Source organism: Pongo abelii, chromosome 6 (assembly GCF_028885655.2).
Source record: "Pongo abelii isolate AG06213 chromosome 6, NHGRI_mPonAbe1-v2.0_pri, whole genome shotgun sequence".
Taxonomy (NCBI): domain Eukaryota; kingdom Metazoa; phylum Chordata; class Mammalia; order Primates; family Hominidae; genus Pongo; species Pongo abelii.
The window spans coordinates 154898829-154924633 of record NC_071991.2 but is presented as its reverse complement, the minus strand read 5'-3'; the positions used below and the strand labels follow the sequence as shown (position 1 = coordinate 154924633).

General features: G+C 55.2%; 2 protein-coding genes across 2 annotated transcripts; one reads left to right on the top strand and one right to left on the bottom strand.

Annotated features, from left to right (window-relative positions):
• The first annotated feature begins 1293 nt into the window (after window positions 1-1293).
• Window positions 1294-4771, top strand: LOC129060276 (uncharacterized). The gene is made up of 3 exons (XM_054559140.2): window positions 1294-1330; window positions 1613-1712; window positions 2048-4771. The coding sequence occupies exons 1-3, from the start codon at window positions 1297-1299 to the stop codon at window positions 2535-2537; spliced, it is 624 nt and encodes a 207-aa protein (XP_054415115.1). The 5' UTR covers window positions 1294-1296; the 3' UTR covers window positions 2538-4771.
• Window positions 4772-20533: 15762 nt separating this feature from the next.
• On the bottom strand, window positions 20534-24299 carry LOC129060752 (collagen alpha-1(II) chain-like). The gene is made up of 2 exons (XM_054560796.1): window positions 23270-24299; window positions 20534-21050 (listed from the first exon to the last, which is right to left on the bottom strand). Exon 1 carries the CDS (start codon window positions 24297-24299, stop codon window positions 23352-23354), a length of 948 nt encoding a protein of 315 aa, XP_054416771.1. The 3' UTR covers window positions 20534-21050; window positions 23270-23351.
• Between the last annotated feature and the right edge of the window lie 1506 nt (window positions 24300-25805).

Below are 25805 nucleotides of genomic sequence, written 5' to 3'. Positions count from 1 at the left end.
TGCCAGGCAGGTTCCTGTGTTCTGGCTGCTCCGAACTAGAACGTTGGTGGCACGGTTTACACATCCTGAGTGGTTTCCCTTACTCATCTGTTTGGGGGTTTTTGTTTTCTTGTGTTTGCTTTGGTTTCTGTTTCCAGTTTTTAAAATATGTGCCTATAATAGATAAAACGCACGTTGTCAGGAAAATTCAAAGCGTGCCCTGTCTATGATGCAGACAGGCCCCTGCAATTCCACTGGAGCTACAGGTCGGTAGCCTGAACGTACACATGGAAACATGCAGTTTAGACGCCCCCACAACGGCTCTTTCACTCACTAAGGCCTCGTGGACAACCTTCCAGGCAGAACAGAAGGATCTACCGTTCTCTTTTTTTTTTTTTTTTTTGAGACAGAGTCTTGCTCTGTCGCCCAGGCTGGAGTGAAGTGGCCCAATCTTGGCTCACTGCAACCTCCGCCTCCCGGGTTCAAGCGATGCGATTCTCCTGGCTTCTTCTTTTGACAGATTTTTGAACTTTTCCCCAGAGGCCCTGTTATGGGCAAAACAGTGCTCCCCAAGCCCTGTGTTCAAGCCCAACTCCCAGTACCCAGAATGTGACTGTACCTGGAGACAGGGTCTCCTGAGAGATCATTAAGCCAAAAGGAGGCCATTATTAGGATGGGCCCTGCCCTCTTCCAATCCAATTGGGGTCCTTACCAGAAGAGATCAGGACCCAGACACGCACAGAAGGACCACCCTGTGAGGGCACAGAGGGCCAAGCGCCGTCGATAAGCCAAGGGAAGTGGCCTGGGACAGAATCGTTCTGCAGAGCCACTGAGGAACCAGCCCTGCCTACACATTGACCTTGGCCTTCCAGCCTGCAGAGTGCGAGATGATCAGTCTCTTGTTTAAGCTGCCCGGTCTGTGGGATGCTGTTCTGGCAGCCCTGCGAAAGGAATTCAGACCCTCTTAGCGAAGGGGAATAAATGCTCTAAGGTGTCACATTATATATTGGAGTCATACATTTTGTGTTTGCCATCATATATTCAGCTGTGTTGTCTTTAAATTAACGTGATCTGAATTACCTGCTGGATATATTTATGTATTTTGAGACAGGATCACTTTTACCCACGCTGGAGTGCAGTGGTGTAATAATAGCTCTCTGCACACTGCAGCCTCAAACATGGGCTCCAGCGATCTTTCTGCCCCAGGTAGCTGGGAATACAGGCATGCATCACAATGCCATGCTAGTTTTTTGTTTGTTTGTTTGTTTTTTGACAGTTTCACTCCTGTCACCCAGGCTGGAGTGCAGTGGCACGAACATGGCTCACTGCAGCCTTGACTTCCAGGGCTCAGGTGATCCTCCCACCGTAGCCTCCTGAGCAGCTACTTTTTTGTATTTTTTAGTAGAGATGGGTTTCACCATGTTGCCCAGGCTAGTGCCAAACTCCTGGGTTCAAGTAATATGCCAGCCCCAAAGTGCTGGGATTATGGGGAGCCACCGTTCCCAGCCTTTTTTTTTTTTTTTTTTTTTTTTTTGTAGAGATGAGATTTTGCTTTGTTGCCCGAGCTCGTCTCTCGAACTTGTGGCCTTAAGTGATCCTCCTTCCCTTGTTTGTCTTTTGCAACCCTCCATAGATGTAAAAGCCATTCTTGGCTCCAGGGCCATGACTGCTTTCAGCTGGACAGAGGCAGGACTAACGGCATTTTTATTTCCAAATGATGGAGTGGGATGTTGGTGAGTGAATGCCATCTCCTTAGACCACCAGGGAAAGTGACACGGGGGCGTGTGCAATACCGGCGTGCGCTCTCCTCCCACTGCGGGTGTTTCTCACCCGGGTTCCTATGCAGGAGCCTCCTCACAGGTGGACGGAGAGAAGCTGTGTGGGGGACCCCGTCCTCCAGCTCCCCTGCAGAGCAGGCCACGTGTGGGACGCTGGGGAGGCGGCCTTCCTGGGAGGTGGACCTGGGCTCCCTGGCACGCGTGGGAGAATTCTGCATGCGTGTGAGAGGTTTGCTTCGCGGTGCTGAGGCCTCTCCCGGGGAGAGCTGCCTCTTTTCCTTTCCACACAGGCTCTGGTGCAGCTCCAGAGAGCAGGCTGGACACGTGGCAGGCGGGCTGGACGCGTCCTCTCCTTGGGACAGGGAGTCCTACTCACGTTGTCGTCCAACCAAACAGCAAACAAAGCAAAACAAAAAACAGCTGGAACCTTCCGGGTCCCCTAAAATGGCAGCAGAGACTTGTAGAAGCCGATCATCTGAGTCATTCCTCATTTCTCTAAGGGGTGCTTGCCCATGGAACGATGCCACCCTGAGTGAGTTGCTACATCGGCGCATCCTGGCAGGTTCCAGAGCCGTGCACACCTCGCCCTGCAGAGCCCTGCTCAGGAATGTGCGTGGCAGGCGGTTCGCAGCGGCTGCAGACTGGAGGCGGCTGAGCCTGGAATCGTCCTCCGTCCCGAGGAGCAAACCCCGGGCTCCTCCACCCCGGGCTCTTGGCGCCCGCCACGCTCAGAGCGGCCTCTGGGGCCTCGGCTGTGTGGGAAGCCACCCCCAAAGGTGACCTGCGGCCTGATGCCACTCACAGAGCACAGCGGAAATGACAGAATCTCAGACATGGAGGACGGCGCCGCTGGCAGGGTTAGAGCAGGGCGGGAGGGTCCCAGGGCGGAGGGTCCCAGGGCGGGAGGGGTGCTGCGTGCAGGACGGGGTGGAGCCGCTCCTGTAGCGGGTGCCTGTGAGCACCCATGGGTGGTGGAGTTGTAGAGAACTAGAAGCCTCTGCACACACCACACACCACACACCACACACCACCCACCACACACATCACACACCACACACACCGCACAACACAAACCACACACACCACACACATCACACACCACACACACCGCACAACACAAACCACACACACCGCACACATCACACACCACACACACCGCACAACACACCACACACACCGCACACCACACACCACACACACCACACAGCACACCGCACACACCACACACCACACACCACACCACACACCACACACACCGCACAACACACACACCGCACACCACACACACCACACACACCACACACCACACACCACACCACACACCACACACATCACACAACACACCGCACAACACACACACCACACACACCGCACAACACACCACACACACCGCACGCCATGCACCGCACACAGCACACAACACACCGCACACACCACACAACACACCACACACACCACACACACCACACACACCACACACCACACCACACACACCACACACCACACCACACACACCACACACACCACACACCACACCACACACCACACACATCACACAACACACACACCACACCGCACAACACACCACACACACCGCACACCATGCACCGCACACAGCACACAACACACCACACACACCACACAACACACCACACACACCACACACACCACACACACCACACACCACACCACACACACCACACACACCACACACCACACAACACACTGCACACCACACACACCACACACCACACACACCACACACCACACAAAACACACCACACACCACACACCACACACACCACATACCACACACACACCATACACACCACACACACCACACACACCGCACACCACACACACCACACACACCGCACACTACACACACCACACACCACACACCACACACACACCACACACCACACACACACTACACACCACACACACCACACACCACATAACACACCACACACATGCCACACACACTGCACACGGCACACCACACACACCGCACACCACACCACACATCACACACACCACACACACCACACACCACGCACACACCACACACCACCCAGCATATCACACACTACCCATGACATGCCACACAGCACACACACACCACATGCCACTCAGCACACACACACAACATACACAACACACAACACACCACACATAGCATACACACCACATCATATCACACACACCACACACAACACACCACTCCACACACACCACACACACACCAGCCAGCACACAAACACAACACACCACACACACAACACAACACACACTACCCAGCACACACACACCAGACAACACACACCACACAACACCACGCAACACAATACACCACACACTACACACCACACATACCACACAACATGGTGCACCACACACCACACACACACCATGCAACACGGCACACTACACACACCGCACACATCACACCCACACACACCATACACCACAGAACACACACACACCACACACCATGCAGCATGATACACTACTTACCACACACTACCCAGCATGCCATGCACCACCCACACACCACCCAGCAGACACGCACAACACACCACACACCACCCAACACACACACACAACAAAAGAAACATACACAACACACCACACATAGCAGACACACCACATCTTATCACACAGACACACCGCACACACCACCCAGCACACACAGCACACCACACATCACACACCACCTAGCACACACAAACACACCACACACAACACACCACACACTACCCAGCACACACACACAACACACCACACACGCAACACACCACACACTATCCAGCACACACACTCCAGGCAACACCACACACCACCCAGCGCACCACACACATCATATCACACACACCTTACACAACACACCACCCAGCACACGCAACACACCACACACCACCCAGCACACACCAAGCCACACACCACCCAGCACACACCACACATTACACCCCACATCACATTACACACACATCACATGCACACACACACCACACAATAAGACACACACCACACATCACATACATATACCACACACCACACCACACCACACTTAGTATATACACCACACCACATCACACCACATACACACACCACACAACACACCACATACACACACCACACCACACATACATAGAGACACATACACAGCACACACAAGTGCAAGAAACGCGAGAGGCGTGGCTGTGCCTCTGTGGCCGTGCTGGCGGGAACGCCATGCGGTGATTCTGCACGACGCCACCGTGGGGGGCCTGGGCGAAGGGCTCTGTGCACTTTCTAACAACCGCATGTGGACTATTTCGTAAAAGGCAAAGAGCACACGACCACCGTATGCGTTTCCCAGGCGGCTGTAAAATCACTGCACATGGCTTCAAACAACAGAGGTTTCTCACTCCCTTTCTCCTGGAGGCTGGGAGTGAAACTAGTGTCAGTAGAAGTGCCTCCTCCTGGAGGCAGCCTGTTCTGTGGGCACCTCTGGCCTCTGGGGGGTGCTGGAAACCCTTGGCCCCCCCCCCCGCTTGTGGACGCATCGTCCCCTCTCTGCCTGTTGTGACATAGCCTCCTCCCTGTGTCTCAATTCCTCTTCTTCGTCGTCGTCTTCTTTTTTTTTTTTTGAGACGGAGTCTCACTCTGTCACCCAGGCTGGAGTGCAGTGGTACAATCTCAGCTCACTGCAACCTCCGCCTCCCGGGTTCAAGTGATTCTCTTGCCTCAGCCTCCTGAGTAGCTAGGATTACAGGTGCCCACCACCACACCTGGCTAATTTTTGTATTTTTAGTAGAGATGGGGTTTTGTCACGTTGGTTAGGCTGGTCTCAAACTCCTGACCTCATGATCTGCCCGCCTCGGCCTCCCAAAGTGCTGGGATTACAGGTGTGAGCCACTGCACCCAGCCATTTCCTTCTTCTAAGAACACTAGTCGCTGGATTTGGGGCCCACCCTAATCCAATACGACCTCTTCTTAACTAATTACACAGATGCCAACCCTGCTTCCTAAAACGCAGAGGCACTGGGCCTTTGGTGCATCTTTTGGGGAACAATTTAACACACAACAACCCATGTGAAGCTCATCTGCACCCACAGGGTGGCCCACGGCCCCTCAAGGCTGTCTGAACGCATCCCCACCCTGGCACCTGCAGCCGAGGGGCTCCTCACAGCGGACCTCAGTCCCTGGACGTGGCCACCTCACTCTAAGATTTGGAAGTTCCTGAACACAGCAAGCCTTGTGGGTGAACCACAGGTGTCCTCCAAGGTACGAAATGAAATGTACAGGCTGTTCAAATGAGGGAGACACAAGCTCCTGTAAATGTTCCTGAATTTATAGTGGTTTTGGAGTCCGTCAGAATTTTCTCTTTCAATAAATAATGAAACTATAACCATGACCACTTGAGAGGACATGATAATCTCTTAATTTTAAACGTGGTTCTCATACTCAAAATATGGAAGTACCATGTTGACTGTGTCTAACACCTTCAAAGGTTAAATACGATTTATGCTATAAACGCCTTAGCAGGATGACCAGGCATTTGGAGGTGGGGTCTGAGGGCCTGGAGCCCATAACCATGACCTATGACCCATCCAACCCACCATCGTGGCCTTCGCTTGCCAGGCAGTGACCTCGGACTGATGGTACCTCTTCAGCCTGAGCATCTGGACAAGAAACCCTGATGGATCAGATGACACAGATCTTACATAACACAGGGAGTTTCTTCCTTAATCAAATACCCAGCCAGGAAGAGGTGCGTGTGTTCAAATCACTGGGGATATTCTCGCCAGTCAGAGCCACAGAAGGCTTTCCCCTGGATTATGTGTCTTTGTTTTTGGCTTATCAGAAACTTCCTCTGAAGTCGCTGGGGAATTCAGAGCCTAGGATGGGAGATGGAGAAACAGTGTTCGCCTAGGGGAATTCCCTCAGATTGGGTTATCCCCTCCTGAGAGCAGCACGGCAATCGATAACCTGAATTAGTGAAAGAAATGAACGGAAAATAAAGATCTGCTGTTCAGGCCCGGTGCAGTGGCTCACACCTGTAATCCCAGCACTTTGGGAGGCCGAGACGGGTGGATCACTTGAGGTCAGGAGTCCGAGACCAGCCTGGCCAAAAAGGTGAAACCCTGTCTCCACTAAAAATACAAAAAATTAGCCAGACGTAGTGGTGGGCACCTGTAGTCCCAGCTACTCAGGAGGCTGAGGCAGAAGGATCACTTGAGCCTGGGAGGTGGAGGTTGCAGTGAGCTGAGATTACGCCACTGCACTCCAGCCTGGGTGACAAAAAAAAAAAAAAAAAGAAAGAAAAAAGAAAAGAAAAGAAAAGAAAATACGCTGTTTCAGGTGTGGTGGTTCACGCCTGGAATTCCAGCACTGTGGGAAGCCGAGGTGGGCAGATCACCTGAGATCGGGAGTTCCAGATCACCCTGACTAACAAGGAGAAACACCGTCTCTACTAAAAGTACAAAATTAGCCGGGCATGGTGTGTAATCCCAGCAATTTGGGAGGCTGAGGTAGGAGAATCGCTTGAATCTAAGCGGCAGAGGTTGCAGTGAGCTGAGATTGCGCCATTGCACTCCAGCCTGGGCAATAAGAGTGAAACTCCATTTCAAGAAAGAAAGAAAGAGAGAAAGAGAGAGAGGAAGGAAGGAGGGAGGGAAGGAAGGAAGGAACGAAGGAAGGAGAGTCCAGGCATGGTGGCTCGGGCCTGTAATCCCAGCACTTTGGGAAGCCGAGGCAAGTGGATCACAACATCAGGAGTTCAAGACCAGCTTGGCCAAGATGGTGAAACCCCGTCTGTACTAAAAATACAAAAATTAGCCGGGCGTGGTGGTGCATGCCTGTATTCCCAGCTACTTGGGAGGCTGAGGCAGGAGAATCACTTGAACCTGGAAGGTGGAGGTTGCAGTGAGCCAAGACTGTGCCACTGCACTCCAGCCTGGGCAACAGAGTGAGACTCCATCTCAAAAAGGGGTTGGAAGAAGACAGCGTGGGGTAGGGAGGACGGTGGAGTCCAGGACCCCGTTCCAGCCCCAGCTTCAGGGAGGACAGTGGAGTCCAGGACCGTGTTCCAACCCCAGCTGCAGGGAGGATGGTGGAGTCCAGGACCCCGTTCCAGCTCCCGCCATGATCCTCGAGGCTGGGTGATATTCACATCCTTCACTCTCTCTTCACTTCAGGTCTTTGTTGTAAACTGAGAATAACCCTTTACTCATTTCACAGATATTTTTCTTGGGACTTTCACTGTGCAGGGCTTCCATAGGGATGTTGGGGTTCAATGGTTCACCAGGTGCCCATCACGGTCTCGCAGGCTGGAGGGACTCTTGAAGACTGAATTAAGTGAAGTGGGAGTCCTTCACCCGCCCCAGAACTGGAAGGGTCCCCACTGGCTCTGGCTATGTTGTCTTAAAGCAATGGCGGCAGAGCTCTCTGAGGGCTCTGGGAGACAGGGCTCTGCTGGGAGGCTCTCCTCTCCTGAAGTGAAAGCAGACTCTGGTCGGGCCTCCCCGAGGTTCCCCGCCCTCAGGCCTGGCATTGGCTGCTGGGGGCCGGGCTGGCATCACACACCTCCCCGGATGACTGGGGCTTCTCCCAGCATAAGGGCTGGGCTCTAGGGAAGGGTCATCGCTGTTCAGGATCTGGTCCTCAGCTTAAAATACCCTCAGACTCCACTGTGTGGGGCAGGGCTCCCAGAAGAAAGCAGGCATCCCCACTTCCCCAGCCAGGGCGTCTGAGCCACTCTCCGCCACCACGGTCCAAGAATCACGGTGTCCTTGCTCTTCCTCACAGGCTGCTCCCTCTGCCTGGGGTCCCCTCCCTCCCTTCCCACCACAGCCTATCTGTCCCCCCATTACCACTCCCTGGCTAACCCCCTCTACTTTTTCAGAGTTCAGCCTAAATAATGATCATTTCTGTAGGTTGGGGCCATCCTCATGCACGCTGAAACCCATTCATCTCCTGCATGGCGTTCCCAGGACGGTGACTGAACCCTGCTCGTGGCGCTCTGGGCTCAGTGGCTGGCAGCCATGCAGGTCCAGGCCTGGGTCCTGTATCAGCTGTGCAACTCAGACAGTTGCTGGCACACAGCAGGTGCTCAGCACAGGCTTATCTGCTGGAAAATAATGAATGTACAACCACACAAGTGAGTAGGGGCTAATCGAGTCACCCTGGAGGCTCCTCTACAAGCCAGAGACCATCGCAAAGCTTACAACTGGCAAGAGAAATTGCAACCAAGGCTGGGTGAGGTGGCTTATGCCTGTAATCCCAGCCCTTCGGGAGGCCAAAGCGGGGGGATCACCTGAGGTCTGGAGTTCGAGACCAGCCTGGCCAACGTGGTGAGACCCCCGTCTCTACTAAAAATACAAAAAAAATTAGCCTGGCATGGTGGTGGGCGCCTATAGTCCCAGCTACTCAGGAGGCTGAGGCAGGAGAATCACTTGAATCTGGGAGGCGGAAGTTGCAGTGAGCTGAGATCATGCCACTGCACTCCAGCCTGGGCAACAGAGCGAGACTCTGTCTCAAAAAAAAAAAAAAAAATTGCAACCAAATGAAAGATTTCTTTTTTGTTTTTATTTTTACTTTTTTTTATTTTGAGATGGAATCTCACCCTGTCACCCAGGCGGGAGCAGTGGCACAATCTTGGCTCACTGCAACCTCTGCCTCCTGGGTTCAAGTGATTCTCCTGCCTCAGCCTCCTCAATAGCTGGGATTACAGGTGCGCTCCACTGCGTCTGGCTAATTTCTACATTTTTAGTAGAGATGGGGTCTCACCACATTGGCTAGGCTGTTCTCGAACTCCTGGCCTCAGGTGATCTGCCCACCTCGGTCTCCCAAAGTGCTGGGATTACAGGCATGAGCCACTGTGCCCAGCCACAATTGAAAGTTTTTGTTTTTGTTTTTTTGAGATGGAGTTTCACCCTCATCACCCAGGCTGGAGTGCAATGGCGCGATATTGGCTTACCACAACCTCTGCCTTCTTGGGTCAAGCGATTCTCCTTCCTCAGCCTCCCAAGTAGCTGGGATTATAGGCGTGCGCCACCACGCCCTGCTAATTTTGTATTTTTAGTAGAGATGGTGTTTCACCATGTTGGTCAAGCTGATCTTGAACGCCTGACCTCAGGTGATCCACTCCTGACTTCAGGTGATCCGCCTGACTCGGCCTCCCGAAGTGCTGGGATTACAGGCGTGAGCCACCACACCCGGCCCCAGTTGAATGGTCTTAATGGCTCTTTTTGCAATTCTAGAACCAGGCACAGATCATTCTATAAAACAGAACGAGGGCTCCTGCGTGCTGGGCAGAGGAGGTTGGTTTTGTAGACAGAAAGGGGCTGAGGAAGCAGACACAGAGCAAAAAGCAGATTGGTCGTTTCCAAGAGGTTTTCCTTGGAAGGTTCCAGCAGAGGGGACTTCCTCATCACGCTGGCAAGACCTGGCTTGTTTGGGGCTATTCTCTGTCTCCTGGTTTCCTGGAAGGTGAGATGAAGAAATTAGTTTTGGCTTGGTGAGGTGGAGCTCTAGCACGAGTGGCTGCATTTTGGTCTGTTCTGCCGGGCCTAGTGCAGGAGCTCAGGCCAAACCAGTGGCCTCCTATGAATTTTATCAAACGCAACTCAGACGATGCCGTCCAGGTGAGTGGAACGCGCACAGCGCTGCTCGCAGACTCCCTGTCCGACTTCTAAATCTCTGCACTTTCAGCCTAAACGTCTGGAGATCCGGAGAATGAGTCCTCCAAGGTGAGGTCTCCCTGAGACGGTCCCTGCAGCTGGGCAAAAGGTCCTTCCAGACCACGTGACCGTTGTATTGGGAGTGGAGACTCATCAGGGCGGGGAGGGCCTGAGACCACGGGAGCAGAGGCTCGACCCGGCAGCAGCTCTCCCTGCCCTCAGGGGGCCATGAGCTCCGCAGGCCCCAGAGCCCTGTGTGCACTTTTCACGCTTTTTCTAAGGCGAGGTTGAGAACCACGCCCAGCACTGCCTGGTCCAGCCCCTGGGAAGGAAGGCAGGGCCCGGAGCCCCTCCTGCCGCCAGCAGTGTCCCTGTCTTGGAAGGTACGTGCATCCTCCGTCCCCGCCGAGGATCTTTAGGTCTCACCTGGGGCCTCACCGGGCACTGGGAGGGGCTGGGCCCTGGGCCTGCAGTCAGCAAAATGTGGGGTTTGGGCTGGAACTGGGAATCCCCGTGGGCGGCCACGCCCTGTCTGCCCCTTCACGCTGAGTCAGGGCCGGGAAGGCCAGGCCCACCCAGGGACGGGCTGTATAGGGCTCCCCTGTCCGCCCCAGCCCTCGCTGCCCTGATAGGGTGAGGCTGTGTCCCGGAGCCTGACCCAGTTCCGCCTGCCCCCGGCCTCTTCACTGGAGAGGATCAGGGTCAGGGTGCCTGGCCCACAGAAGCATGTCCAGCTCCACGCGGACACACGGGCCCTTGGTGCCCCCTCTAGAACTCCACGGTCCTGGCCTCCCCCAGGACCAGGCAAGGCCAGGCCCACTGCAGAGCTGCGTGTGCACACACCAGCACACACATACATGTGTAACACACCCACTCACACACCCACACACATTCACACAGATACACACACTCTCCCACACATATACATATACACCCACACACAACACATATATTCGCACAGATACACATATACCTACATTACAGATACACAAGTACACACATACACACACACGTACACACATACGCACAAGCAACACTCACAGGTGCACTGGCGCACATGCTCAGTGAGCTCTCCCGGTGCTGTTGTTCACTAAAAGTTTGGGAAGGAACGGTCTGGGTGGCAGCAAGGAAGGGACCTTAAACTGCGACATGATTTCTCCAGCGTCCTTGAGAACAGAACATTCAGCAGGACAGAGGAGCCCTTCAGGGCCCAGGCAGCTGAGGCAATGGTCACTCCTCTGTCTTTTCGGAAGCGCTCTCTGCCTCTACATGGACACGAGGAATCCATCCTTTCCTTCTTCTTGACCCACACAGAGCCAAGGAGGGGTCTCCCTGAGTTGGTCCCCTGTAGCTGGGCCAAAGGTCCCTCCAGACCACATGCCCCTTATGTTGGGGGTGGAGAATCATCGGGGCGGGGAGAGCCTGAGACTGTGCTGCTGCTGGCATTGCTGTGCTATGTGACGCCAGCCCGGGGCCCTCCCGGGTCTGCAGGCTCAAGCCTCTTGCATGGAGACCACACTCCGCTTGTCCTGCCACGGCCGGTGGAAGGCCACTGGCCTTTGTCTTTGCTCCCAGAGCCCAGCCGGTAACACCCTTGACTTGCTCTCGGAGCCCACGTTTGCACGTTAGTGTCAAGTGATACCAAATGCTCCTCCAAGCACGTGGTCTCTAAAGGCCTGGCTGGAGCCCTCATCCTCCCCCATCTGCCCTGCGATCCCCCTCTGCACCCCGTCTCCCAGGTGAACACACGGCCCCCACACACAGCCTCAGACACTGCCCTGGCCTCCTCCCCACCGCCCTCCTGCCCTCGTGATCTGCCCGCCTCGGCCTTCCAAAGTGCTGGGATCACAGGCGTGAGCCACCGTGCCCGGCCTCCTCCTCCGATTTTCATCTGCTTTCACTTGGGGATCATGGTCTAAATTTTCACTTCTTGATTTTTTAAAAAATTGTGGTAAAGCTCATCTAACATAACGTAAAATGTACCATCTCAACCATTTTCAAGCGCACAGTTCGGTGGCATTGAGCACATTCGCACTAATGTGCAGCCATCACCGCCATCGTCCGCAGAACTTTCCATCTTCCCAAGCTGAATCTCTGTCCCCACGAAACGCTGACTCCTGTCCCCCGGCACCCCCACTCTTCTTCATGTCTCCAGGGGTCTGAGAACGCTAGGGGCCGCATACATGGGGTCCTGCAGCACCTGTCCCTCTGTGCCCGGCACTAGGTCCTCAAGGTGCGCCAGTGGTGGAGCAGGGACGGGGTTTCCTTCCTGCTGAGGCTGAACAATTCAGAATCTGTTCTAACTCTTCTTCCTCTGTCATTTTTCTGGGCCTTGAATGGCAGAACTGCACCCCCTGGAAGGGCCCCCTCGCACCGCTGCGCCTCCCGATCCCCATGCAGGCGACTGGTTCTTCCCCCAGGCTCCAGGGCTGTGAAACCAGGGCAGAGCTCCTGCTTCAAGGCTGTGTGCGTGGCCGAGAGTAACTGGGAAGCAACCGGAGCCACACGGGTCACCCACTCGCTGCACTGGGCCGTGCAGGGATCGCCATGTCCTAGGGGCAAGGCCTTGGCCCCACTCACAGGTGCATGGATGGTCCCCAGGACTTTTCCCTCTTCCTTCACCTGGAGGGGCTTTGGGCCACTGTGCTCATTTCCGGCCACCTGGGGGTGGGCACCAGCCCCCTACTCCCAGCGCCCCCAATCCTCCCAGCTCCCCCAGTCCTCTCCCCTCCCCCGAGTCTCCGTGCAGCCTTGAGGCCCTGCCCTCCCTGCCCAGGTGAGCACAGTCTGTGCTGTTCCTTCCCAGAGCACATTTGCATGGTGCCCTGGGCACCAAAGCCCTGGGGAAGGCATATGACTCCAGGAGTGGCTGGTGGTGCCATTTCCAGCCACAGAAGGGTCAGATGCGGCCCCAGATGAGGCAACATTGGGAACAGAGGCAGCCCTGGCTTGAAAGGCTGAGCTGCAGAGCGTGCACCCCCCCACCCCCAAACACACACACACACACTTGTCCTGGGCCTGCCTCCTGACACACCAGGCAAGCCTGTCTGACTGCCCCGCCTGACTCACTCCCTTCCCCTTGGGCCTCCACCTGGCTCCTGCCTTCCCACACACAGGCCCACACTGCTTGAGCCCCTTCCTCAGTCATCCCTGGGTGCCCCCATGCCTCCTGGGCAGGGCTGGAGCAGGCAGGTGCCTCCACCCAACCCCAGCCCCTGAGAAAACCCTCCTGACAGACCCAGCCCGCCCTCTGATCCCTCCTCTGCCCCAAGAGGCTCTCGTCATTCAGTCATTTACATGTGAGTGTGAACAAGCTGACCTTGCCGTCTTGCTGAGACAGAGCAGCCTGTTCAGGGAAAGGCAGGTTCCTGGAGCAGGGAGGGAGGAGCTGGCATTTCCAGGAGAACCAGTATGGGTGGGGCTCCGGGTGGAGGCTTCAGATCTTCCAGAGAAGCCCCAGGAGGTGACGGGCAGAGTGACAGGGATGGATGGGGCTGCCACAGGACGCCCCTGCTCCTTACGACTCTTGACTCTGCTGGGGTCTGGCTTTTTCCAGGGCTTTGCAAGCAGCAGCAGAGGCTACTCTCACTCTTGTCCCCATGCCCCTGTGGATGGCAGTCGTGGCCAGGGGACCCCAGCCAGTGCTTCTCTGAGATGTCTGTGTGAACTGAGGGAAGTCGGCTCTGTCCTGCCCCAGGCCAGCACTGACCACTCCTGGGCCTTGCTTCCAAATGTCTCCCCCAGTCCACTGCCTAACAAAAGGCTCCTCTGTAATCCAGCTCCGCAGTGGAAGCCCAGTGGATCCTCTGGCTGGGAGGTGACTCTCCCTGGGCCTCTGGTATTTCTGTGCAGTTGTGACCAGAGCCTTTGTTTCAGGTTGTCTTTTCAGGGATGCTTGTGCAGCAGACAGCCTTGGAAGAAAGAGAGAGGGTCTCACACAGGAGCTCAAGACAGGTATGCTTACTGCCTGTTATAAAAGATTCGGGTTCTCTAACAACAGGGTAATCTCCTGCAATGCACACCCCTGCTTGCAGGGGTACCTCACCCTCTTCACATCCCCCCATGGGAGCTGGGGCTCAGGAGCCATGGTGCATGGACATGCTGGCCCTGCCTCTGCGCTACTGGGGGGTGATAAAGACCTTTGTATCTGACCCAGGAGTCTCATGTCCTCTGCCTGCGTTCATGAAACTGTGGGTGGCTACTTTGTTGATTCACAAGAACCTGTGAAAGGAAAATAAATCTTGGGACCACAAAGTCACTAAGCCAAAGGGAAAAGTCACACTGGGAACTGTGTCAGGCAAACCTGCTCCCATTTTATTCCCAAATAAGATAGCTACAGAGATTAAAAAAACAAAAAAGCCACCCACCTCCCTCACAATTTGTGCACCAGGAAATTCCCTTTGGGGCTCAAGATCTTTACCCTAGAGCAGTTGTGTGGGATTTCACCCTGGCAATGTCAGTGGACAGCTTACCTTCACAGGTGCAGACAGAGGACAGAACTCAAAGTCATCCCTCTGCTCACCCGAGACAAACACGTATCTGACTGCTTCCTCTGCCCTGTTGTCTCACTGAGCCAGACTAAGGCACACGTGGCCCTTCCCCTACCCCCTCTCACATGTGGATTGTGTATTCAGTGAAAGGCTGATCAGAGACTCATAGAATGCAACTATCTGTTGCTTATCTACCTATTAACCGGAAGCCCCCGCTTCGAGTTGTCCCAAGTTGTCCTGCCTTTCTAGACCAAACCAATGTACATCTTACATATGTATATATTTTAATATTTATTTATTTATTTTGAGTTGGAGTCTTGCTCTGTTGCCCAGGCTGGAGTGCAATGGTGCGATCTTGGCTCACTGCAACCTCCACCTCCCAGGTTCAAGCGATTCTCCTGCCTCAGCCTCCCAAGTAACTGGGACTACAGGCACACGCGGCCATGCCCAGCTGATTTTTGCATTTTTAGTGGAGACTGGGTTTCTCCATGTTGGCCGGGCTGGTCTAGAACTCCTGACCCCAGGTGATCTGCCCACCTTGGCCTTCCAAAGTGCTGGGATTACAGGCGTGAGCCACTGCGCCTGGCCATCTTACATGTGTTGATGATGTGTCTTGTCTCCCTGAAATGTATGAGAAGAAGCTGCCCCCTGACTACTTTGGGCATGTGTCATCAGGACCTCCTGAGGCCGTGTCACAGGCACACCTCAACCTGGGCAAAATACGCTTTCTAAATCGATTGAGACTTGTCTCAGATACTTTTGGGTTCACGGACCGCAAAAACTCAGGCCTTTCCCAAGACTCGACCCCCTTGGGGTGCACAATGTGCTCCCATGGATCTTCTCTTTAGCATGGGGGCATGTACAGGAGGGCCTCACGCACGCTTCATTCCAAGGTGCCAGTGAGTTATTGCCTCCTGAGCTGGCTGGACAAGAGCTGAGTGCTGGGTGTCTGTCTGGGGAAAGGGTCAGGGGTTCCAGAAGAGGACCTGGAGGCCAGGGCACCAAGGGGACAACTTCTGCTTCACGGTCTCGCTGATGGTCAGTGGACCCCCACCCCGTGGCCCTTCACCAAGACAAAAAGGAGAACTGGCTGGGCATGGGAGCTCACGCCTGTAATCCCAGCACTTTGGGAGGCCGAGGCAGGCGGACCATTTGAGGGTCAGGAGTTTGAGACCAGCCTGGCCAACATGGTGAAACTCCATTTGTACTTAAAATACAAAAATCAGCTGGGTGTGGTGGTGAGCGCCGGTAATCCCAGCTACTCGGGAGTTGAGGCAGGAGAATCTCTTGAACCCAGGAGGTTGAGGTTGCAGTGAGGCGAGATGGTGCCACTGCACTCCAGCCTGGGCAACAGAGCAAGATTCCATCTCAAAACAAACATACAAACAAAGAGGAGAACGGCTCCTGCTGGACAAGGCTCTTGGGCTCCAGTAGGGAGGACGCTGTGGTTCGGAGCCCTGAGGTGGGTGCAGCCCCTCGTGCCAGCCTTGCCCATGGGGGTGAGCACCATGGTACTGGACATTACCCTGAAGCCCATATGCCGTTTTCTAGTGCTTGAGTGTTTGCTACAAGCTACCTATCCTTGGAAATGCTGCTAAAACTTAATGTCCTTATTAAGCAAAACTTCTTAGCTGTCCATAATGGTGAATAAACAGCTTGATAAATGTTGGAAATATTTTAAGAAAGATAAAGGCAATCCAGTGACTCACGGCCAGATCTGTTTTATATACTGTTTATTATTTTTATTACCTATAAGAAACCTGTACATGTACAGATATGTTTTAAATAACACTGAACCACAGATTTATTATTAAATCTTTTTTCTAAACAGAAAAGCCCCGAAAAGTGTAGTATGATTCTATCACAGAAAATGATTCACTCTTATCGTGATGGTCAGTCAATATTACTTAAAAACATGAAAAGAACATGTTATAGGACAAATACAGACTAATGTATGATTGTGAGAATTTCTGATAATTCCCAGGAATTCTGATTTCTCCTTCCCCAATCCTGAGGGTGGAGCCGTGAGGAATCTGGGCTGACTGCAGGGTCCCACCTGCCAGGAGCAAGAACAGCTCCTTCCTGAGGCCCGGTCGTCACTGTTTCCTGCTGATCACCCGAAAGTGAACACCCAAAGCATGCGAGGAACACCTTTTGTTCCCAACAGGCCTGGAAAGAGCCCTGCCCAGCCTGCTGGGGAGGCGAGCTGTTCCTGCAGCAACTTGTAAGCAAAGCGTCTCAGTAAAACAAAAGGTCACTTCATATAGCTTCCTGTGTGGACAGCTGCATCTTTGTTTGGTTCGTTTGTTTGTTTGTTTGATTGGTTCTGAGATAGGGTCTTGCTGTGTTGCCCAGGCTGGAATGCAGTGGTGTGATCAGAGCTCACTGTAGCTTCCAACTCCCGGGCTCAAGTGATCCTCCCACCTCAGCTTCCCGAGTTAGCTGGGGCCACAGGCACGTGCCACCAAGCCCAGCTAATTTTCATAATTTTTAGTAGAGATGGGGGTCTCACTATATTGCCCAGGCTGGTCTCAAATTCCTGGTCTCAAATTCCTGGCCTCAAGCGATCCTCCACAGTGCTGGGATTACAGGCCTGAGCCACCGCACCTGGCCTGTGGCTGCATCTTTGAAGAACAAGCCTTCCTGCCTTTCACCAGCCCATCCCTCGGGCCCTGCCTTGGTGGGACCTGCAGGGAACCCCCACCCAGAGACACCAGCCGGCAAAGCCGCAGACCAGGAGTCTCCAGGTGTTTTGCACCAGACACTCCTTTTATTTATTTATTTATTTATTTATTTATTTGAGACAGAGTTTTGCTCTGTCACCCGGGCTGGAGTGCAGTGGTGCGATTTCGGCTCACTGCAACTTCCACCTCCCGGGTTCAAGTGATTCTCCTGCCTCAGCCTCCTGAGTAGCTGGGATTACAGGCGCCCGCCATCACACCTGGCTAGTTTTTTGTATTTTTAATAGAGACGTGGTTTCACCATGTTGGCCAGGCTGGTTTCTTTTTTTTATTTTCATTTTTTGAGACAAACTTTTGCTCTTTTGCCCAAGCTAGAGTGCAATGGTGAGATCTTGGCTCACTGCAAGCTCCACCCCCAGGGTTCAAGTGATTCGCCTGCCTCAGCCTCCTGAGTAGCTGGGACTACAGGTATGTCTCACCATGCCAGGCTAATTTTTGTATTTTCAGTAGAGACGGGGTTTTACCATGTTCTCCAGGCTGGTCTCGAACTCCTGACCTCAGGTGATCCACCCGCCTTGGCTTCCCAAAGTGCTGGGATTACAGGTGTGAGCCACCGCGCCCAGCCCAGACACCCCTTTTAATATCAATGCTTGCTTCTACACCGTGTGTGCAAAACCTCAGCCATGGCAAGGTTCTAACAAAGCACAGTGACTCCAAAATGTCAGCAGAAGTACTGCCCCCAAATTGGGAATTAATGTGCTAATAAAAACCCAAATTTATATAAAGAATCTATACTATGGTCAGGCCATATAGTAAATATTGATTAAAGAGGTCTCTGGGCTGGGAGGAAGTGGGCACACAGTTTGTCTGGTCTCTGCTGTTTGCGTGAATGCACACAGACACGGACGAGCCCCACAAGCTGCTCATCACCATGGGCCTGCCAGCCTCACTGGCTCGGCTGCTCTCCAAGATGCTTTCCTGCAGAACTTCCTTCCTAGCCTTTCCCAGGAAGTAGATATAATTTTTCTGAACCGAGAAAAATCAATGGAGTAATTGGTAAAACAGGAACAAGGAGTATAATTGTGCGAGAATTAGAACATAACAGCTGCCGGCCATGGTGGCTCACAGTGTAATTCCAGCACTCGGAGAGGCTGAGGTGGGAGGACCGTTTCAGCCCAGGAGTTCAAGACCAGCCCTGGCAACACAGCAAGACCCTGTCTCTACAAAGATTTTTAAAGATTAGCCAGGCATGGCAGAGTGTGGCAGAGTGGCTATGGCCTGCCTGTAATCCCAGCTACTCAGGAGGCCGAGGTGGGAGGATCACTTGAGCCAATGAGGTCGAGGCTGCAATGAGCTATGATTGCACCATTGCACTCCAGCCTGGGTGACAGAGTGAGACCCTGTCTCAAAGAAAAAAAAACCCCTGTGACAACTAGCACAACATATATTGCTGTTGGAGTACCCCAGGGTGTCCACTCAGGAGCTGCAGCAGGAAACGAGGCATGTGAAGTCAACATTTTGGGGTGGGAAGAGATGCTGCAGCAATCAGCCAGCCTGGCTCCAGGCTGGTGTCGGGGTGTACATGTGAGATCCTGTGTCTGATGCTAACGATGAGACCAAGCGCCATTGGCGCCAGGGAGCCTGCACGCCTCCTGTACCGTCAGCACCAGGGACTCCTCACGCCTCCTACGCTGTCCTCACCCTGTGTTCGAGGCTGCCTGCTCAGAGCCCTCAGGTGGGTGCTTCCAGCCCCAGGTGCCAGCCTTGCCCCGCGGGAGTGAGCACCGCGGTACTGGACGTTATCCCGGAGCCCATACGCCATATTCTAGTGCTCGAGTGTTTGCTACAAGCTACCTATCCTTGGAAATGCTGCTAAAACTTAATGTCTTTATTAAGCAAAACTTCTCAGATCTCCATAATGGTGAATAAAGAGCTTGATAAACATCGGAAGTATTTTAAGAAAGATAAAGGCAATCTAGTGGCTCATAGCCAGATCTGTTTTATTTATTTATTTTTTATTTTATTTTACTTATTTTAATTTTAATTTTTTTTTTTTTGAGATGGAGTCTTGCTCTGTCACCCAGGCTGGAGTGCAGTGGCTCCATCTCAACTCACTGCAACCTCCGCCTCCCAGGTTCAAGCAATTCTCCTGCCTCAGCCTCCTGAGTAGCTGGGACTACAAGTGTGAGTCACCACGCCCAGCTAATTTTTGTATTTTTAGTAGAGACAGCATTTCACCATGTTAGTCAGGCTGGTCTGGAACTCCTGACCTCATGATCTGCCCACCTTGATCTCCCAAAGTGCTGGGATTACAGGCGTGAGCCACCGTGCCTGGCCTATTTATTGTTTATTATTTTTATTTTATTTTTATTACCTATAAGAAACCTGCACATGTACAGATCTGTTTTTTTTTTTTTTTTGAGATGGAGTCTCACCCTGTTGCCCAGGCTGGAGTGCAGCAGTGTGATTTTGGCTCACTGCAAACTCTGCCTCCTGGGTTCAAGTGTTTCTCCTGCCTCAGCTTCCTGAGTAGCTGGGATTACAGGCATGAGCCACCATGCCTGGCTAATTTTTGTATTTTTAGTAGAGATGGGGTTTCACCATGTTGGCCAGGCTGGTCTCCAACTCCCGACCTCAAGTGATCCACCTGCCTCCACCTCCAAAAGTGCTGGGATTACAGGCATGAGCCACTGTGCCCGGCCTCCAGATCCGTTTTAAATCACACTGAACCACGCATTTATTATTAAATCTTCTTAAAATAGAAAAGCCCCAAAAAGTTTAGTATGATTCTATCATAGAAAATCATTGACTCTTATCGTGATGGTCAGTCAATATTACATAAAAACATGAAAAGAACATGTTATAGGATGAATATAGACTAACATATGATTGTAAGAATTTCTGATAATTCCCAGGAATTCCGATTTCTCCTTCCCCAATCCTGAGGGTGGAGCCGTGAGGAATCTGGGCTGACTGCAGGGTCCTGCCTGCTGGGAGTAACCACAGCTCCTTCCTGACGCCCGGTCATCACTGTTTCCTGCTGATCACCAACCCCCCAGCCCCGCCCCGGCTGTATTAGCCTCCTTGTTCATTCAACAAACATTTATTGCTGCTCGACAATGTCTGCTGCTGGGTGAGGCCCTGACGTGCAGAGAGGGTGAGACTCGGGCCCTGCCTTCCAGGAGGACACGCAGGTGGGGCTGACAGGTGGATACCGACAGCTGAGTGGACAGGGTCAGGTGGGTTATCCGCCGTGGCCCGGGCAGCCCGGGAAACGCACCGAGGAAATCAGCCTTAAAGACAGGGAGGGGGTTCCCTGAGCATGGGTTGGGGCAGGGATGAGGCCGGAGTGGAGACTCGCACCTGGGTGAGGGTGCGCCTGGCATCGGTTCACAAACAGCCTCCATGTGGCCAGGCCACCTCCCTGTGGGCCACGTCCAGGCAGCACCGCAGAAGCTGCAGAAAATATTGAGACAGTGCCATTAGGTCACAGAGCCTGAGGCCCAGGCCGGGCTGCAGCCCTGATTCACCAGGGGCAGGTACCAGGAGGAACCTTCAGGACGAGCGGCCGCCAGTCCCCTGGCCCAGCCCTAGCCCTAGCCCTGCAAATGCCAGGTGGTCAGCCTCTCCAGGTGAGTGCGGTCCTCGGGGTCCTCCCAGCAGGGCTGCCACAGCTTTGGACCAGATTCACCATCACAAATCCTCACAACAAACCTCTCATCTCCATGTCACAGACAGGAAAGTGAGGTACAGGAAGGGCTGAGGACAGCCTGCCCAAGATCAGGGAGTGATGAGCCGGGGTCTCCTGGTTCCCAGCGGTGGGTTTCTGCCATTCCTCCCTGAACCCTCATGCTGTGGGGGCCCTGGGCCAAGGCCCAGCCCTGTGGCCAGAGGCTGATGGTCAGATCTTTGGCCTTCAGTGCCCACAGAGGGGCCCGTCGGTCCTTGACTGCAGCTTACCTCTCCAGCCTCCCTGGAGGGGCCGCGCCCCTCGACGGTGCCATGGATCAAGGCCCAGCTAGGAATGTTCTAGAACCCACATGGCTTTTTGGTCCCCGCCTTTGTCCCCACCCTGGCCTCCCCTGCTGCATCCCTGAGATCCACAGCAGGCCGGACCTTTTGCTTTTTTTGAGGCTGCCTCTGGTGCCTCGGGCAGGAGTGGGTGGAGGGAGTGGTTTCAATCCCTTCCTGTTCTTCTCTGCCTCCCGCACGTTCCCGAGGCACACACAGGACCTCAGTCCCGCCACACTCAGGACCCGGAGGACTCTGCTGCCTGAGAAGCTGGCAGGACCCCTTGGTGCCCGCAGCCTGGGCTGCCCAAGGGCCGCGTGAGCAGGCGAGGCAGAGGCTGCCAAGGAGGTTGGGGCCCGGAGCCGCTGGCAGGTGAGCCAACCCTGGCCTGCACCTCTCTGGCCTGCGAACCATCTGCCCTCTGTCTCTGCAGTTCCTCAGAGGCTGGATGAGGCTGCACAACCCACTACCACACCGGCTATTTTTTTTTTTTTTTGCGTCTCACTCTGTGGCCCAAGCTGGAGTGCAGTGGTGCAATCTCGGCTCACTGCAACCTCCACCTCCCAGGTTCAAGCGGTTCTCCTGCCTCAGCCTCCTGAGTAGCTGGGACTACAGGTGCGCACCACCACGCCTGGCTAATTTTTTACATTTTTAGTAGAGATGGGGTTTCACCATGTTGGCCAGGCTGGTCTTGAACTCCTGACCTCATGATCTGCCTGCCATGATCTCCCAAAGTGAGCCACCACTCCTGGCCCAATTTTTTTATTTTTGTGGAGACAGGGTCTCGCTGTGCTGTCCAGGCTGGTCTTGAACTTAAGGCCCCAGGCCATCCTCTGGCCTTGGTCTCCTAACGTACTGGGATTAGAGGCTGAGCACCTGACCCCTGGTGTTTTTGTGTGCTGGCCTTTTCTCGGGGGTCAGGCCTAAGTCCTTCGGGACAAGAGCGGGTTCTCTTCATCAGCACAGAGCTGAGCACGGAGTCGGCACCCACCAAGGGCACAATGGGCACTCACCCTGTGGCCCTGCAGCACCTGCACACCAACCCCCCGCCCGGCAGAAGTGCACCCCATGAATCCCGGGTCCACGGGACGGGCTCCTCTGCAGCTGATCGCTGGCAGGGTGACCCCATGCAGAGCCTCTCTGGAGCACTGCCTCTCCCCGTCAGTCCCCAACTCCCCAACTCCGCTTCAGGAGAATGTGCCTTCCTCCCTCCTGCCTGCCCGCCGGGCCTCACCCAGCTGAGACCGCAGAGAAACCCCTGCCTGGCCTGGGCAGCCTTGAGGGACAGGGCTGCGCTAAAATCTGCAGAGCTGGACCCCCAGCTCTCGTCCTCCCATCAGGGGGAGCAGCTCCTCCCTCCGGGGTCCAGAGCTTCACCCCAGTGACACCAAGCATCACGTCCTCCTGACCAAGGCCTTGGCCTTACACCCTGGGAGCGTCCCCCAGCTCTGGCGGCCACCACCTCTGCCTGTGCCAGGCACCTGCAGTGGTCACAGTGCTGTCACTGAAGGACTGGGCACGCTGGAGCACCTTCCCGGGTGGCTCCCCCTTTCTGGAAGGGACACTCCTGGCTGAAGGTGTCCATGACCAGGCCCTGTGCTCATGGTACCAAGGAGGACACAGAGACAGAGGAGGGCCCACCTCAGCCCCTGCCGGCTGTGCACCTGTCGGGAGGTGTGGCGAGCTGAGGACCTGCTCAGCTCCTTCCTGAGGACAGCCCCGAGGACCCTTGTGCATCTCTCATCGTCAGGGCACTTTCCCGACAGCCTCCATGGCCGGCAACTCCTTTCTTAGCCAAGCTGGAAGCATGCAGGGCGGAACCTTCTGGTACCCTGTGGCCCCTGCGGTCAGCGCTCTGAAGTCCTCGTTGGGTGGGACTGGACGGCGGCGGCGGTTCCCAGGTCGGGGCAGGAGTGGGGGCGGGGCGGGGGGCCTGGAGCAGCCGGCGCGGGGGCGACACCCACGGGCGTCCTCTGCCATCCGCGCGGCACCGTCCAGCGCAGGCCTCCCCTCCCTCCTCCGACCTCCGGCCCCCCGTGGGGACCCCCGAGAACTCTCAGGACCGCGGCTCGGGAGGGCCTGGAGGGCTGCGGGCTGGAGCGGGCGAGGAGGAGCCTTGGCTGCGGGAGCCCCCGTCCTCCCTCCGCGGACCCGTTTTTTGGGAGAGCGGCCGCCAGGCCCCCAGGGTGGCCGAGTCCGAAGCGTCCTTTGCGCGGTTCCAAGTCTCTGGAACGTGGCGGGGCCGGGCGTGGCCCACCTTCCTTCCTGGGAGCGCGCGGGGCCGCCTCTCGGCTCGATCCCTGGCCCCGGGGCCGTCCCAGGCCCTCCCGAATCGCCTCCTGGACTCCGAGCCCTGGGTCCGGGGTCTCCTGCAGGCCTCGGGCGCCCCCCAGCCCAGCGCGGGAAATGCAAATCCCGACCCCGCACCCGCAACCCTTCCCGCGGCCCTGGAGTCCGCAGAGGCTCTCCCGGGACTTCCTCGTGGAGCGGAGGCCGCACCTCCCCGGCCCCCCTCCCCTGTCCCCGGGCCGCGCCCCTCAGGCCTGTCCGTTCAGCCCGTCCCGGAAGCCCGGGCCACGCAGGGATTTGCGCGTTTTCAGTGTTTACTGGGCGAATGGACGAATACGGAAATGAAGTGGGCCTCGTGCTGGGTTCGGAGCCGGCGCGGGTGACCCAGGTATACAGCCGGCGCATACTGTCCGTGTGTCCGCGGGGTCAGGCCCTGGGAGGATCAGAGCCCAGGGTCCCACGGAGAAAACTCGCCCACAGCAGCCAGCCCCGTGGCTCAGCCTCACTCCCGGCACGTGGGGAGGCTGAGGCAGGAGGATGGCTCAAGGCCAGTTCAACACAGCCTGGGCAACACAGCCAGACCCCCTCTCTACAAAAAAAGAAAAGATAACAGCCCAGTTCAGCTGCTGCTGGACCAGTGGGGCCCCGTGGCATCACCGAGGAAGCAGAGGGCAGGCTCACAGGCAAGGGGAGTGGGGCCATTCAGACCCAGCCAAGGCCTATTGCACCCCAGGAGCGGGACCAGGGGAGGAGGGGCCCCCGAGCCCCTGAGGGGCTTTGCTCCAGCGATGCTGACGTTGAACTTTGGCCTCCAGAACTGGGAGACAGTGCGTTTCTGTGTTGTTGGCCTCCAGAGCCCAGCCTCAGCCGCTAGCATCTCTCAAACACGTGTGGAAGAACCAGACCCTCCTTCCGCTCTACAAATCTCCTGAGCTCAATGGGTCCTCCTGACTTGGCCTCCCAAAGTGTTGAGATTACAGGCGTGAGCCACTGTGCCCAGCTGCAATCTCCATTCTAAAGGAACAGGAGCTTCCACCTACACGAGGGTTACCTGCTTCCCCTGGAGAGGGGGCGGGCATCTAAGTTGGAGGGGAGCTGACAGCGTCAAGATGGGCCCAGGCTCCCCATCTGGGGGTGGCCTGGCTGTGGGGCTAGGGTGGGTGCCCTGGTGTGGCGCCCACCTGTGGGCCTGTCTCTCTGGGACAGAGCCTCTCTCTGACATCCCTGCAGGTCCCTTGCACTGTCTGAGGGTGCGCCCCCACCCTGGGCTCTGCCCTTCCCTGAATGAGACTCCAGGCACCAACCTGAGGGCAAGCAGCTTCCCCAGGTGACCTAAGGCAGTGACAGCTCTCATTCGAGGGTCCCCTAAGGCAAATGTTTTGTCCTTGTCTCCTGTCCCCAAAGGCTCCTGCACACTGGAAGCCCATGGCAGCTCGAGGGGTGACCTGGGGAGGGGGACACCATCGCCCCTCACCCTTTCAGGAGTAAATCAAGTCCCCATCCCCCTGTGAGAAGCAATTCCAGGCCCCTAGAAACCTCCTTGAAAAGAAGTCACTTTGGCTTGGCGTGGTGGCTCACACCTGTCATCCCAGCACTTTGGGAGGCCAAGGTGGGCAGATCACTTGAGGTCAGGAGTTCAAGACCAGCCTGGGCAACATGGTGAAACCCCATCTCTACAAAAAATGCAAAAATTAGCTGGGCATGGTGACACACACCTGTCATCCCAGCTATTTGGGGGGCGGAGACGGGGACATCACGAGTCCAGGAGAGGGAGGTTGCAGTGAGCCCAGATCGGACCACTGCACTCCAGCCTGGGCGACAGAGGGAGACCGTGTCAAAAAATAAAACAAAATAAAAATAAAGGAGGTCACTTAACACATTCCTTGGGGGGCCACCAAGTGCTGGGCAGAG